The sequence below is a fragment of the Balaenoptera borealis genome, assembly GCF_965194805.1.
Source record: "Balaenoptera borealis genome assembly, chromosome: 12".
In the NCBI taxonomy this organism is placed as follows: domain Eukaryota; kingdom Metazoa; phylum Chordata; class Mammalia; order Artiodactyla; family Balaenopteridae; genus Balaenoptera; species Balaenoptera borealis.
The window spans coordinates 44,482,568-44,496,275 of record NC_138869.1 but is presented as its reverse complement, the minus strand read 5'-3'; the positions used below and the strand labels follow the sequence as shown (position 1 = coordinate 44,496,275).

Genomic DNA, 13,708 nt, shown 5'->3' with positions numbered 1-13,708 from the left:
GTGCAAAAGTAGAATAAATTTATGTGTTGTGTCTATGTGTGAGAGAGAAAAAGAGTTTCATTCCAAGAAATTTTGAATAGTATATAATCCCTAATTAGATTTCACCTAATAGAGTCACTCCTCAAGGTTACATTTCCAACATTTTATTCTTTAGTTTTTTTCTTTTCCTTTACACTAAAATGTCTAGTCTAATGTCTCCACTCAGATGACTGTGAGGTTCAAGGTTAATGACTGATTTTAAGTTCCTAAGAGGCAGGGACTATTCATATCTATTTTAGGCATCAAAATAAACCTAGTATTGTAGTACAGTGTTTGGCATATAATGGGCACTCAAATACTGAATAATCGAAGTATGGCACTTTCCATCTTACAGAGTGCTTTTTTTGGGGAGCCACGCCAGTGCCATATGGCTTGCAGCAGGATCTTAGTTCCCTGAATAGGGATCGAACCCGGGCCCCCTGCAGTGGAAGCGCAGAGTCCTAACCATTGGACCGCCAGGGAATTCCCCAGAATGCTTTTTTATACATAAATTTGACTGATTCTCATCGATAATCTGGTCAGAAAGGCAGATCAGAAAGGACCGCTGATTAAAAAAACATGATGTAGGTTCAGAAAAGTTATGTTAGCTACCTAAGAGATTAGTAAACAGCAAAGCTCGAACTAAAATTTTAAAGTCTAAATCCAAAGGATTTTAGTTATCACCCAATGTCTATTATTAACAATTAACAATTGATATTTTACTGGCTACTTTCCTGGGGAATTCTTAGAAGGGACTTGTGGTAGGTTAAAGACGGCCATAAACTCACTGGCCTTTCTTCCACTGGAGAGAGAGGGTCTACGACCCCTCCTCTCTAACTGCCTTGCCCTACAGAAAACAGTGGTGATATTTTCTGGGTCCCAGCTTGGGAACTCCCATGTCTTGTCTCTTGCAATGTTCTTTCTGGGAGTCCCAAGCTGCCATATGAGAAGTATATGATCATTGTGCTGAAGCGACCACAGGAAGAGATCTGGAGACTACATGGAGAAGAAACTGGACCCAGCTACCCCTGCCAAGGACTAGGACTTAAGGAAGTTACCTTGGACCCTTCCAGATGAACCTACCTGTAAGGTGAATACCACTAAATGACTCAACAGATAAAGCATGGAGCAGAATCACCCAGCTGTTCGGTGCTCAAATTTCACAAAATCATGAGATATAATAAAATGGTTTGTTTTTTAAACCACTAAGTTTTGCTATTGGAAAAAAAATGTGGTACCTGGAAATAGGGCGCTATTTGAACAGAAACCTAAAGTGTGACTTTGGCTGTGGGATCATGTGGTGAGTGCATTCTCAAGAAAACCACTGGTGAGAGCTTAAAAGAGAGGGAAATATTACTGTAGATTGAACAGAAGTAGATCTTTGCTATATGGAAGCACAAAGTTTGGAAACATTGTCACACTAGTGATGTGGAAAATAGGGTAATTAATAAATTTGTGGATCTGGCTGGAGTGATTTCCAGGCAAAATGTAAACATTCTTTTTGTATTTTATATAAGAAAAGAGAGGAACCAAAGAAGGAAGAATTCAGTTTTCAGGTACAATTTAGACAAAACAGAGCACGGTTTGAAAATAAAACTGTTTCTCATCACTGGTTACTCCCAGCAAGAATTTGAAACTTAGAAATGGCTTTAGGACAAAGATCAAATCCAGAGCACTACAGTAAAATATGAACTCAGAGTAAATAGCTCCAGGTGTGCCTGGCTGTTAGACCTTTTGAAGGGAGTGCATAGCAGGGTTTCTAAGAATCGTAAGGGTATGCCTCTGCTAGACAGGAGGGCCTCTAAGTATCTTTAACAGCAGGTGTCCTATATTTTTTCATTGAGCTTCTTGGATCTATAAGTTAATGCATTCCATCAAATTTGGCAAGTTTTCAATCAGCCACAATTTCTTTTCTTTTTTTTTTTTTTAATTTCCCTGCATCTTTTTTGTTTCCTTCTGGGACTCTCATTACATGTATGTTGGAACACCTGACTTTTTCTGCAATTTCTGAGCTGAAGCTCTACCACTTCTCAACAACAACTGATTCTCCTTTTGTTGTCTGCCTGGTTGATACCAGTGACCTGAAATGTTTGTTGTAAACTTGTTTTCTATGTTGGCCTCTATATCCCCTCATCACCCTGAATCTGGACAGAATGTCTGACTGGTAGAGCTGGGTAGAAGTTACACAGTGCCAGGTATGGGCCCAAGCCACAAGACATTGGCAGGTTTCCCTTCTTATCATCCGGGACACTTTTCTCTTAAAGTTTCAAGATGCCACATAAAAAAGTCCAACGCTTTGATACCACCCTAGTATGAAGAAGCCCAGGATAAGTTCTTAGAGAGGCTGTGTGTAGACAGTGATGCCAGCCAGCCTCCAGGTGGTACAGCCACCCCAGCCTAGGCATCAGGGGTGTGAGTGAAGCCATCTCAGGCTCTCCATAATAGCCCAGGCATGAGATGAATACACAGTAAACTAGCCAACGCCACACAGAGCAGAATTTTTCTAGCTGAGTCTGCCAGAATTTCTCACTCATAAAAATCATGCGAAAGCATAAAATGATTATGATTTTAAGCCACTAAGTTTCGTGGTAGTTACATAGCAATGGATAACTGGAGCAGGAATACTGCTAATGCTCACGCTATGGATTCTTGACAGATGTGGCAAAAGTGATGACCAAGGCCTTCCAAAAACAGGGCTATAGAGAGAGCCCCAACTCTTCACATAATGGCTTTATAGAACCTAAGAAGAATAAGATGGTCTGGGAGTGTGACACAGATGACATATGGAATGTGGGAGAAACAACCTAAAAAACAATTAACGGTAAAAAGTAACTCGATCGGGACAGCTATGTGAACTTTACATAAAAAATCACGGCTTCTAGCTGGTAGAACAGAAGTAGTTTCTATTTAGTCATGTAAGGATGGAAGTGAACAGGGCTAACTGCAGGCAAAATGATCAAATAGGTCAATTTTTCCTTCTGTCTCCTCTCCGCAGTACCATCAAGTAAAGAGAGATGGCATCAATGATCAATACTTATAATGCAAATCAATTCAATCAATGTTTATCTGGAAAACCGTTGTGACTAAAATGTACAATGAAAATTTTCCTATCTCAAGAAAGAAGTTTAGGCATAAGGGAGCAAGTTATGAGGTATTTCTGAGAGGTAAGAAAAAAATCTTCCTGTTGCTCCAGAACTAACACCCAGTTACCATAAAGACAAATCTCGTTTTTAAAGTATGTGGACATGGGGTGGTAGTAGAAAAAATCTGAAGGAAATGTCTGTGTGGCCTTAAAAAAATGTGATTTCTGCTACCGTGAAAGAATTGAATCCTACTGCTGCTGATAAAAGAGGACCTATTCTAATTTCTGGAGTTTCTAAGTTTATTCCAGCAGTAGTTCTGTATTCTTACTTCCAGCTAAACCTAGATGGAAGGGATGGAGAGCACCCAGCCAACAGTGCTCCTTTTCACACCCACATACCACTATTCAGGTGGGTTAGTCGACAGCTCGTCAGTAGCTGGAATGAAAAAGTGGAGGTGATACCCAAGAGCTCCTCATATGGCAAGGGTGGGGAAAGCCAGAAAGCATGCCCATCCTATATGTTTTGGAGCTAGATCTAGAACCTCTAATTACCACTCCATGTCAGAGAGTGACAAACAATTAAAATGTATCAAGGAAAACTCTTAATAACAAAGCTGTTTATAAACTCAGAAGAACAAAAAGAGAATAAGAGATAACGTGGATAGGCTAGATAAGTTGTACTAATTACAGTAATTTAAGTGAATTCCTTACCCCTTAATTACCATGTAGCACAAAAATGATTATGTGTGCTGTGAAATGTATCAGATCCAGCTATAAGTGGCGCTGAACAATTCATGTGTGCCAAGTCATGTAGCATGAGCATGTGAACAGTTTCACAAATCAGTGGAAGACACAGGTGTTCTGAGAACGAAGACCCAAGTTCCCAGTTATTAGAAATAAGAGTGAGTGATGATGAGGGAGTAGAAATTCAGTGACCTGGAAAGAAAATGTTCTTTGGACACTCTTCTAAACCTTGTATGGACTACCCAAGGGCCAGGGCAACTGATCCATAAAAGCAGTTTCTCTGCAGTGAAGGAGTCAAACAGCTGTGGCAAAGTGGTCAGTGGTACACAGTATACAAACTTTTGTGCCCAAAGCTGCACATATTAACAGCTATGAAAACATCATGAAGCATTCGTAAAACTTTTTATGGTAATCTACCATTTTAGTTCCTTCTTTGGCAACTTACCGTGAAGCACACATAGTAATACAGAGAGGAGAAATAATGGGAAGGAACAGTGAGAGAGGCACGCTCTGTGAGAGGGGCGGGTATCCAAAAAAGCCCAGCTGGAGATGGGAGAGGGGGGCAGTTTGTCTGGTAGAATTGCAAGAAACAGTTCAGGACAGACAGGCAAGAAATGACACTTGAGAAGTGAGAAGGGTCCCGATCATGAAAAGACTCCCAAATTCCCTAAGGAGTTCGAGCCTGAGAGAGACAGGGAGGTTATTTAAGAAAGTATCATGCTGATATTTGTTTGTTTAAAGATTCTTCTACATATGATTCCTTTCATATTAAGTCATGGTGTTAGGAGACAGGCTAGCATCTACTCCTGAAGGGAATCACAGTAACTGGAAGGGACGTGAGGAAGCTTCTGGTGAGCTGGTAAGGTTATGTTGCTTGATATGGGTGCTGTTTGTGAGTCTATAGGTGGGTTCAGCCTGTGAAAACATTCACTAGTTGTAGACATATATATCTACTTATTTGTATATAAGTTATACTTCAATGAACAATTGAAAAACAAAAAAGATTACTCTGGCTGATGGACAGAGAATGGGATGAAGGAAATAGGCAATATATGATGGGTGTGGGGCGGGGGGGGCCTGGGCATTATCGGATGAACTAGAGCACCAGGAAGGATCTGGTGGCTGAACAGCTATGGAAAATGAAAGAATGAGAGGAGTCAAAAATGACTGAGTGAAGACTGGGTGGATGGTTGTGCTATGCCCTGATAAAAGGCATACAGGAGGAAAGCCCTCCTGGCTTCCAGCTCCTCATTTATAAAATGAGAAAACATGCCCAAGACAATCCTTAAGGTCTCTGAGATCCTTGATGACAGTATGAACAGTAAGAACTTGGGATAGCTTAGAGACAATGAGATAGCCAGGAGTCCAACCTGGCAGAAGACAGAGAGTAAAAAAAAATGCTTCCAACGAAGGAAGAACAAAACCAAACAAATGTGAAACAATAGTCAAACTGGTGTCTACATCGGTATTCATTTAAACAAGAGTACACCTCACAAATTCCTAGAGGTTGGGGGTGGTAGAGGACAGAGAAGACCTAAAATTGTACTTAAGAACCATGAAGATCAGGAGGCATCTTTGGAAGAGACTGGCTAGTACGAATATGCAGAACCTCGATCTACTGTGAAGTAACATTCAGCTGGGGTATCTGTCTGAACTGACTCAGCAAGACTGTGACCTGTAAACACCCCTCCCCCACACCGTCTGCACCTACGTCAGACGGGTAGGCTCTCAAAACAGTAGTCTTATGGTTTGAACTGGGTCATCTATGGATCTGTTATAAATCATGCTACACAGATTAAACTCCTGGAGAAGTAGTTCACAGCAGCTAAACAGTCTGGGGGAATTAAAGACCATGAAAAACATCTTTACCAATGGATCAAGAACAGCTCAAGATAAAACGATTAGCTATGTTCTAGTAACCACTGCTTGAAATGTGGTGACCTATAATGACAGGAAACTACTTTTGAGGGTAAAATAGAAAAGGGGTAAATAGATTTTTTTAAACTTGACATATTCATGCCTGGAATGCTTTGAAGTGCTAAATTAAAACAAAGCAGGGAAAATGACATTCTCTTTTCTTCTTAAATATGTTGGGAAGCCAATACTATGTTATAAATAGAGAAAACCACCCCCAGGAAAGCTGGCAAATTCAAGAAGAAAAAGAGCTATTTAGGTTCCCTCTCTTTCAGTCTGTAAGAGGAGGGTGAAGTATTTATACAGGGAAACAGATTTTTGTCTTAAAAATTACAAATACTTCAATCTGGTAGAAATTATTGGAACTATAGTCCAAGACACGTTCTGCAGGCACATTAGAGGGACTTTAAATTCTGCCTTCAATCACTGCAGTTTTCACAAAACTGAAGGACACAATGAATAAATTGAAGGCAGCCACCTTTTAGGATCAGGTCTGCTATTTCCACCATTCTCCTGCCTGTAGAATTCCTAACCGAGAAATGTCACTCAAGCAAATAGTCATCTTCTATGGGGTGCAAGGCTCTTTATACTAAATGTTCCCAAGAACCTCAAAACAATACAGCCATTCACGGCTTAAGAGAGCACTAGGAAAAGAGCTGTCAAGGGCAAACCTTGGCTTTGGTTGCAGCTGAGGCAAGAGCAGCTGCTGCGGCTGTGGCTACATTTCCTTCAGAAATTTCATGTTCTACTTTCTTCTTCCCAATATCACTTTCTCTTTCTTTACAAGTATCAGTGAGTTCCTTGTTCTCTTCAGTCTCCTTTTCTTCTGGGGGGAAAAAAAACCAAACCAGAAAGCTTTATTACCAGTGTGCCCAGTCTCAATAGGCCATCTTACTTCTCACCTCTGCCACATGATGAACTAAGACTGATGCTACAAAGAGATCTCAGTGCCTTTTGCTTCTTAAGATTTCTACTGAACCATTCCATGCATGTAAGTCTGCTTCTATTTGAGATGGATGTTCTAAATAGTACACTTTGTCTTCTCTTTATTTCTCTAAGCTCTCTGTGTAGTTCCCTTGAATATAAAGGAAAATTCAGGGGAACTACTAAGCCCTAAGACCAATATGTTTGTTCATCAGTCAATGAAATGCTCTGGGAAACCCGAGGGTCTGGAGAAAATCAGAAGCTGAGAACAGAGTACTTCTGCAAGTCTTTCGAGTCAGGCAGGATGGGACACGCCAGCAACGGACTGGAAATAAAATGGCAGGTCTGTGTGGTGACTTCAGGCACAGCTGAACAACTTGTTTGTCTACATATCACTGAAAACAATGTAGCCACTAGCATCAGCACTGGTACCTAAGTGCAAAATAAAACTCAAATGCATATTTACTGTTATGTTAAGAAACACATAATAAATGAGGGAATATTTCTACACAATTTAACTGCCTACATTTCTCCAGTGCTTTTACTGTTTTATATAATAAAGTCCAAAGAGTTTCCTGAAATTACCTGATTTGGTATCTTCACTAACTTCACTATCCTGTTCTTTCTCACTATTTTTTTCATTTTCTCCATCTTGAGCTTTATCACCTTCATCCATTTCATTCTCCCCTTTGTTTTCTGCCTGAAAGGGTTACAAAAGAAGAGGATAGAGAATGAGAAAAAAATTGTCCTTTTACAAATGATATTATCTTAGAATAACAAAAGGTTCCACTATTTTGGGGAACAAATGGACTAGGTTCAGAAAGGTCTTGGAGAGAAAAACTGGAAAAGAAATTAATAAATTCAGAGAAATACCTTTCACTACCCTCAACTCCTGAGTGCTCACGAGACTTTAAGTCTCCGAAGCACAAAGTTCCCACCCTCTCTGCTATAAGGCTAGGGATACAGTGTCCAAAGGAATGTCAGTGGGACTCACTTTCATTATTTACTGGTTAAATACTAAATAACTAAACAAACAAACAAATAAATAAATGGTTAGTTGGCTAGAAGGACTAAGAGCATTTAAAATGCACAGTATTGTTTAAACAACAAGGTCCTACTGTATAGCACAGAGAACTATATTCAGTATCCTATAATAAACCATAATGGAAAAGAATATAAAAAAAGAATGTATATATATACATGTATAAGTGAATCATTTTGCTGTACAGCAGTAATTAACACAGCATTGTAAATCAACTACACTTCAATTAAAAAATAAATAAATAAAATGCACAGTATCAACCAAGAAGCAAGATGAAATGCTGCCAAAATTAAAAGTTGACAAAGCTCTTCAATACAGCCATTTGCAATGGTTTTCAGGAAGAGCCACACTAGAGCAATCATTCATGTTCTGGGGACTGAAAACTTCAATTCCTCTGTGGTCAGGATTTGGTATCATTTGCTGATTTTGAAATCCCTGTGACCTTCGACAAATTGTATAACATCGTCTATAAAATGAAGAGACCATTATTGACTTGATGAACCTGTTTTAAGAACTCAATAAATTCATAAATGTAAATTACAAAGCACAGTATTTAGAACATTGTAAAAACTGTAATTAATTTTACTATTTTCCCCTTCCTCTCCTTATCTATATACAATTTTAAAGCACCGAATATAATCAAAATCTTAAATCCCTGCTTGTATATAGTCACTCAAACAGTGACTGACTGATTATCATGTATCCCGATCTTGAAGAGGCCCGATCTTGTACAGTCCTATTCTTCTTGGCTCCCCTCACGTTTACAGCCTCTACGTGACAGGGATCAGGACACAAACATACTAGGCACTTGGATGCCCTCTGCACACTGCATTTAGTGTCTCCCCCTCCACTGCTGGTTGGAATATTCGATTCCCCATCCTCCATTTCAATCTTTGTAATTTTACTTGCTCTTTAAAACCTACTTCAAATGTCACCTTCTCATTAAGTTTTCCAAATATTTTTCTGCTGACAGTTAATTCTCCTAGAAAATTCCTTAATATTCTACAATTCTCTTCTGGCACAAGGACAGAACCCAAACCCTACAATTCAATATTCTTAAGGACCATAACTTTTGTATTCATATTCCCAACTGTGCCTGAAAGGGGTACCGAAGCAGAAGTTAGGGAGTAGATAAATCTTTGCTAAATAAATAAATAAATGAAAAATATCCTGTATTATGCCTTAAGAGAACTATACCTTAAACCAGCAAAGTCCAAATGGCTGACAGAATCACTTATAGTCCTCTGAGAGGGACCCAAAAGATCAAAATAAACCCAAACTGTTATGCTGTGAAAGGTAGTGCTCTCTGGCTTGCCTGCTGTGGGAGAATTCAGACAGACTGATTTTTTACCTTTTCAGGCTGCTGACCATCAGTATCTGTTTCCATTTTTTCCTCTTCAGCTCCTTCTATAAGCAAAGGAATAAAAACAAGTAGTAGTACAATGTGGGGGAAAAGTAAAAGCTATTATAAAGCTGTGAAAGTATCTGAAATACAACTACACACAGTAATACGGACAAATCTCACAACCATAAGGCTGACATAAAATAACACATACTTTATGATTCTACTAATTTAAAGTTCAAAAACAGATGAAAGTAATCCGTGGTGTTAGAAATCAGGACAGTGGTTAGCCAGGAAAGGGGTGGGTTCAAGAGTGGCTTGGGGTGCTGGTAATGATCTGTTTCTTGATCTTGGGGCTGCTTACATGACTGTGTTTAATTTGTGAAAACGCACTGAACTGCCCACTGAGGGTTTTCATTTTTCTGTATGCATAAAAATTAAAGTTGAAAAACACCTTTTAAGTAAAAAAAGGCAAAAATAAAAATAATTTATTTTTAAAGATACTTAACAAGTATATATTTTGAGTCAGTCAGATACTAGAGAAACAGTGCAGAGCTAGCGATTCACTGAACCTCAAGAGCATCACACTCTGGCTGGGGAGGACATAAGCCAACAAGCCCACTGTGTTTGTGTACAGATGAGACGCTGTGGGAAGCACAGAGGGTATGGCTATCTCAGTCAGGGAAGGATAATAATTGCATGAGAATTTTCGAGGCAGACATGGCTGGCGGGTGGGGGGCGGGGGCAGTGGTAGTACTTGTGTAGAGAAGGACATTTCAAGGAAAGGAGGCAAAAAGACTCAAGGGCGTAGGGGAAATTTAAGTTGTGGTGACAACTAGAAAAGAGAAGAGAGATCAAAAAGAGGGAGATAATGCTGATAGGGGCTGCATAATGAAGAGACCTGAATGTTGTGCTAAGGAGGCCTTAACTACATCCTGTAGATAAAAAGTTAACAAAGACTTAAAAACAAAAACATGATACAATCAGATAAATATTTCTGGTTTTAGAACTTTATACATAAACAAATGTTTCAAACATAATGAGGGTTTGTTGTGGTTTTAAATAAAAACATTCAAATATCCTATAGCTTAAATTTTTATATTGTCCTCATAAATTATAAGGCTAATAGCATTTATACTCAATGAGAATATTTAAACATATTAAACAAAGATGTTTAAAACTAACAGTGTTAAAGTTACTAAATAGGAAAATCTCTATTTTTCCAATTCTTAAGAATATAATGAGATCTTCTTGCTTCCAGAATTACGGCTGAATAGGAGCTCCAAAGGACATATATTTTAAGACATCATGAATCTCATATCAGGTAGAAGAGCTTTTAAAGATCACCACCTTCCCCAAAATGCCCAAGGCGTACAGAACCAGAAGTGGGACCAGAGCGTGGAAGTAGTGGGACCAGGTTCTGATTATTTGGGAATCTGAAAGGGAAAGGTTGCCTAGACATATTTGCTTCTAATACCTCACCATCAGGAAGTTGAGCCCATGGACTAGCCAACTGCAGGGCAGGAAAGGAAGCCTAGGATTCGTGCACAGAGAGCCAGCCACAAGGATGGCCAATGTGATCTCAAGCCAGTGGCAACCCCTGGCTACCTGAAAAAGCAGCAGAAGCATCCTCTGCAGATGGTTTTTCCAATTCCAATTTTAGCCAGAAAGACATCAGAGTAATAAGCTCAACAAAGAGCAAACATCAAGAAAGAAAGCCACTAAGACTGAATAGAAACATTAATCAAACAGATTCAGAACCTGAGGATTGCCAATATGAGATCTGTCAGACCCTCAATCTAGTGTAGCCACGGATGCAATATGTAGAGAATCACAAAGATCTCCAATCAACGTGAGAGTATTAGCGATTATCAGAAATTAAAAAAAAACAAAACCCAAAAGATAAAAATATTTCCTAGAAATGAAGTCAGGGTAAACAGATTAAATCAGGTGAAGAGAGAATTACAAAACTGTAAAACATATCTAAAGAAACTATCCATATATAGAACGGGACAATGGGGAATATGGAAACATGGAAAAAGATATGCCAGGCAAAACCAAATCCAAGGAATGGCAGTAGCCTTTCTGTGGTACTGTAAGTCAATATAGACATTAAGAATAGAGTATTATTAGAAGTAGATGGTAAAACATAATGATGAAAAAGGTTTAATTCACCAAAAAATTGTTAATTTTTTATACTTTTAGGAACCTAATAAGAGTGTCAAACTATATAAAGCAAAAACTGACTGAATGGCAAAGAGAAAATGAAAATGTACATCATAGTAGGGAATTTAAACAGACTTGTCTCAATTAAGACATACAGTGGATGGTTCTAACATATACATGTAGAATTCTACACCTAACAATTAGAGAATATATACATATTAATTTCAAGCTTACATGGAACATTAAAAAAAAAATACTGATCACATCTTATAGCACACACACACACACACAAATCAATAAAAAGTTTAATCCATTCTAAAAAAAAAAAAAACTTATCACATATTAAGCCATAAAGCTACTTTTCACAAATTTCAAAAAGTCAATGGTATACAGACTAAGTTCTCTCACCACAGTGCAATGAAATTATAAGTTTAAAATATAAATTTCTCTGTGCTTGGAAATATAATTTTGAGAATCAGTAAAAATAGCACTTAGGAGGAAATGTAAATGTGAAATAAGCCTTCTTATTTTTACCTTAGAAAAGAAATAAAGGTTCAAAGTCTACAAGCTGTATATCCTTTTTAAGAAAATAGAAAAGAAAAACAGAATATAGGAGGTAGGGAGAAAAAAATTACAAGAGTGGAAAAAAAAATCAAAGAAATTTTAAAAATAGAGTTTAAATATATAACAGAATCATATATCTCTTCCGTGACAGATCAAGAAAATAGATGAAAGGCACAAATTAATAATATTAGGAATGGAAGAAAGGCCGTAACTATTGATAAAAAAGCAAAGGTCAAAAAGGAAGTTGATTACATTCAGTAATGTGTGAAAAATACTTAGGACAGTGACCGGCACATAGTAAATAATAAATGGTAGATACTCTTAAAAAAAAAAAAAAAAAAAAAGGAAGTTGACAACAACCTACTGAAGAGGCGAAAATATTTGCAAATAATATGACTGATAAAGGGTTAATATCCAAAATATATAAACAGCTCACTCAATATAAAAAAAAATCCAATTAGAAAACGGGCAGAAAACCTGAATAAACATTTTCCAAAGAAGACATACAGATGGCCAATAGGCACACGAAAAGATGCTCAAAGTTGTTAATCATCAGAGAAATGCAAATCAAAACCCTATGAGGTATCACCTCACACCTTTCAAAATGGCTCTCAACAAAAAGACCACAAATAACACATGCTGGCAAGGATGTGGAGAAAAGGGAACCATAGTACACAGTTGGTGGGAATGTAAATCAGTGCAGCCATTATGGAAAAACAGTATGGGGGTTCCTCAAAAAACTAAAAATAAAACTTCCATATGATCTAGCAATTCCACTCCTGGATATATATTCAAAGAAATGAAGACACTAATTCAAAAAGATACAAGCAACCCAATGTTTGTAGCAGCAGTTACTTAACAGTGGCCAAGATATGGATACAACCTAAGTACACACCAAAGGATGAATGGATAAAGAAGATGTGGAACACACACACACACACACACACACACACACACACACACACACACACACACACACACACACACACAGGAATATTACTCAGCCATAAAAAACAATGGAATTTTGCCATGTGCAACAACATGGGTGGACTTGGAGGGTACCATGCTTAGTGAAATAAATCAGACAGAGAAAGACAACTACTCTATGTTATCACTTATATGAGGAATATAAAAAATAAAACAAACTAACATAACAAAACAGAAAGACTCACAGATATAGAGAATAAATTAGTGGTTACCAGTGAGGAGAGTGAAGGGGAGAGCGGCAAGACAGGGGTAGGGGATTAAGAGGTACAAACTATTAGGTATAAAATAAATAAGCAACAAGGACATATTTTATAGTACAGGGAATATAGCCAATATTTTATAATAACTATAAATGTAGTATAAGCTATAAAAATATTGAATCACTATGTTGTACATCTGAAACTAATATTGTAAATCAACTACACTTTAATAAAAAAGTGGAAGTGACAAACTGTTCTGAAAAACTTCAGGCCAAATAAAATAGGAAAATTAGATTAAATGAACAAATTATTAGAAAATTTATTTACTAAACAGATTTGGGAAGAAAAAGAAGTATACTAACAGAAAAACTGAAATAGTTTAAAAAAAACAAAAACACCACAGGTTCAGATGTTTTTACTGGGGAATTCTACTTTTTTTTTAAAAAATAAATTTATTTTATTTTTTTATTTTTGGCTGCATTGGGTCTTCGTTGCTGCGCGCAGGCTTTCTCTAGTTGCAGCGAGCAGGGGCTACTCTTCGCTGAGGTGCTCAAGCTTCTCACTGCGGTGGCTTCTCTTGTTGCAGAGCACAGGCTCTAGGCGTGCAGGCTTCAGCAGTTGTGGCTCACGGGCTCTAGAGCACAGGCTCAGCAGTTGTGGCTCACGGGCTTAGTTACTCGGCGGCATGTGGGATCTTCCTGGACCAGGGCTCAAACTCGTGTTCC

General features: G+C 38.0%; 1 protein-coding gene across 5 annotated transcripts in view; it reads right to left on the bottom strand.

Annotated features, from left to right (window-relative positions):
* Positions 1–13,708, bottom strand: part of SMARCC1 (SWI/SNF related BAF chromatin remodeling complex subunit C1) — a 190,171-nt gene that overhangs the window by 43,250 nt on the left and 133,213 nt on the right. For 4 of the 5 annotated variants that reach the window (XR_014232624.1, XM_082347327.1, XM_082347329.1 and 1 more), the window contains exons 22-24: positions 9,076–9,131; positions 7,268–7,382; positions 6,430–6,584 (exon numbers count right to left, since the gene is read on the bottom strand). Coding sequence is in view for 4 of the 5 variants with exons in the window: in XM_082347327.1 (XP_082203453.1) it covers positions 6,430–6,584; positions 7,268–7,382; positions 9,076–9,131 (326 nt within the window). In the remaining variant the exon portion in view is untranslated. The remainder of the gene's footprint in view (positions 1–6,429; positions 6,585–7,267; positions 7,383–9,075; positions 9,132–13,708) is intronic. The other variant, XM_082347328.1, reaches the window with a different exon arrangement.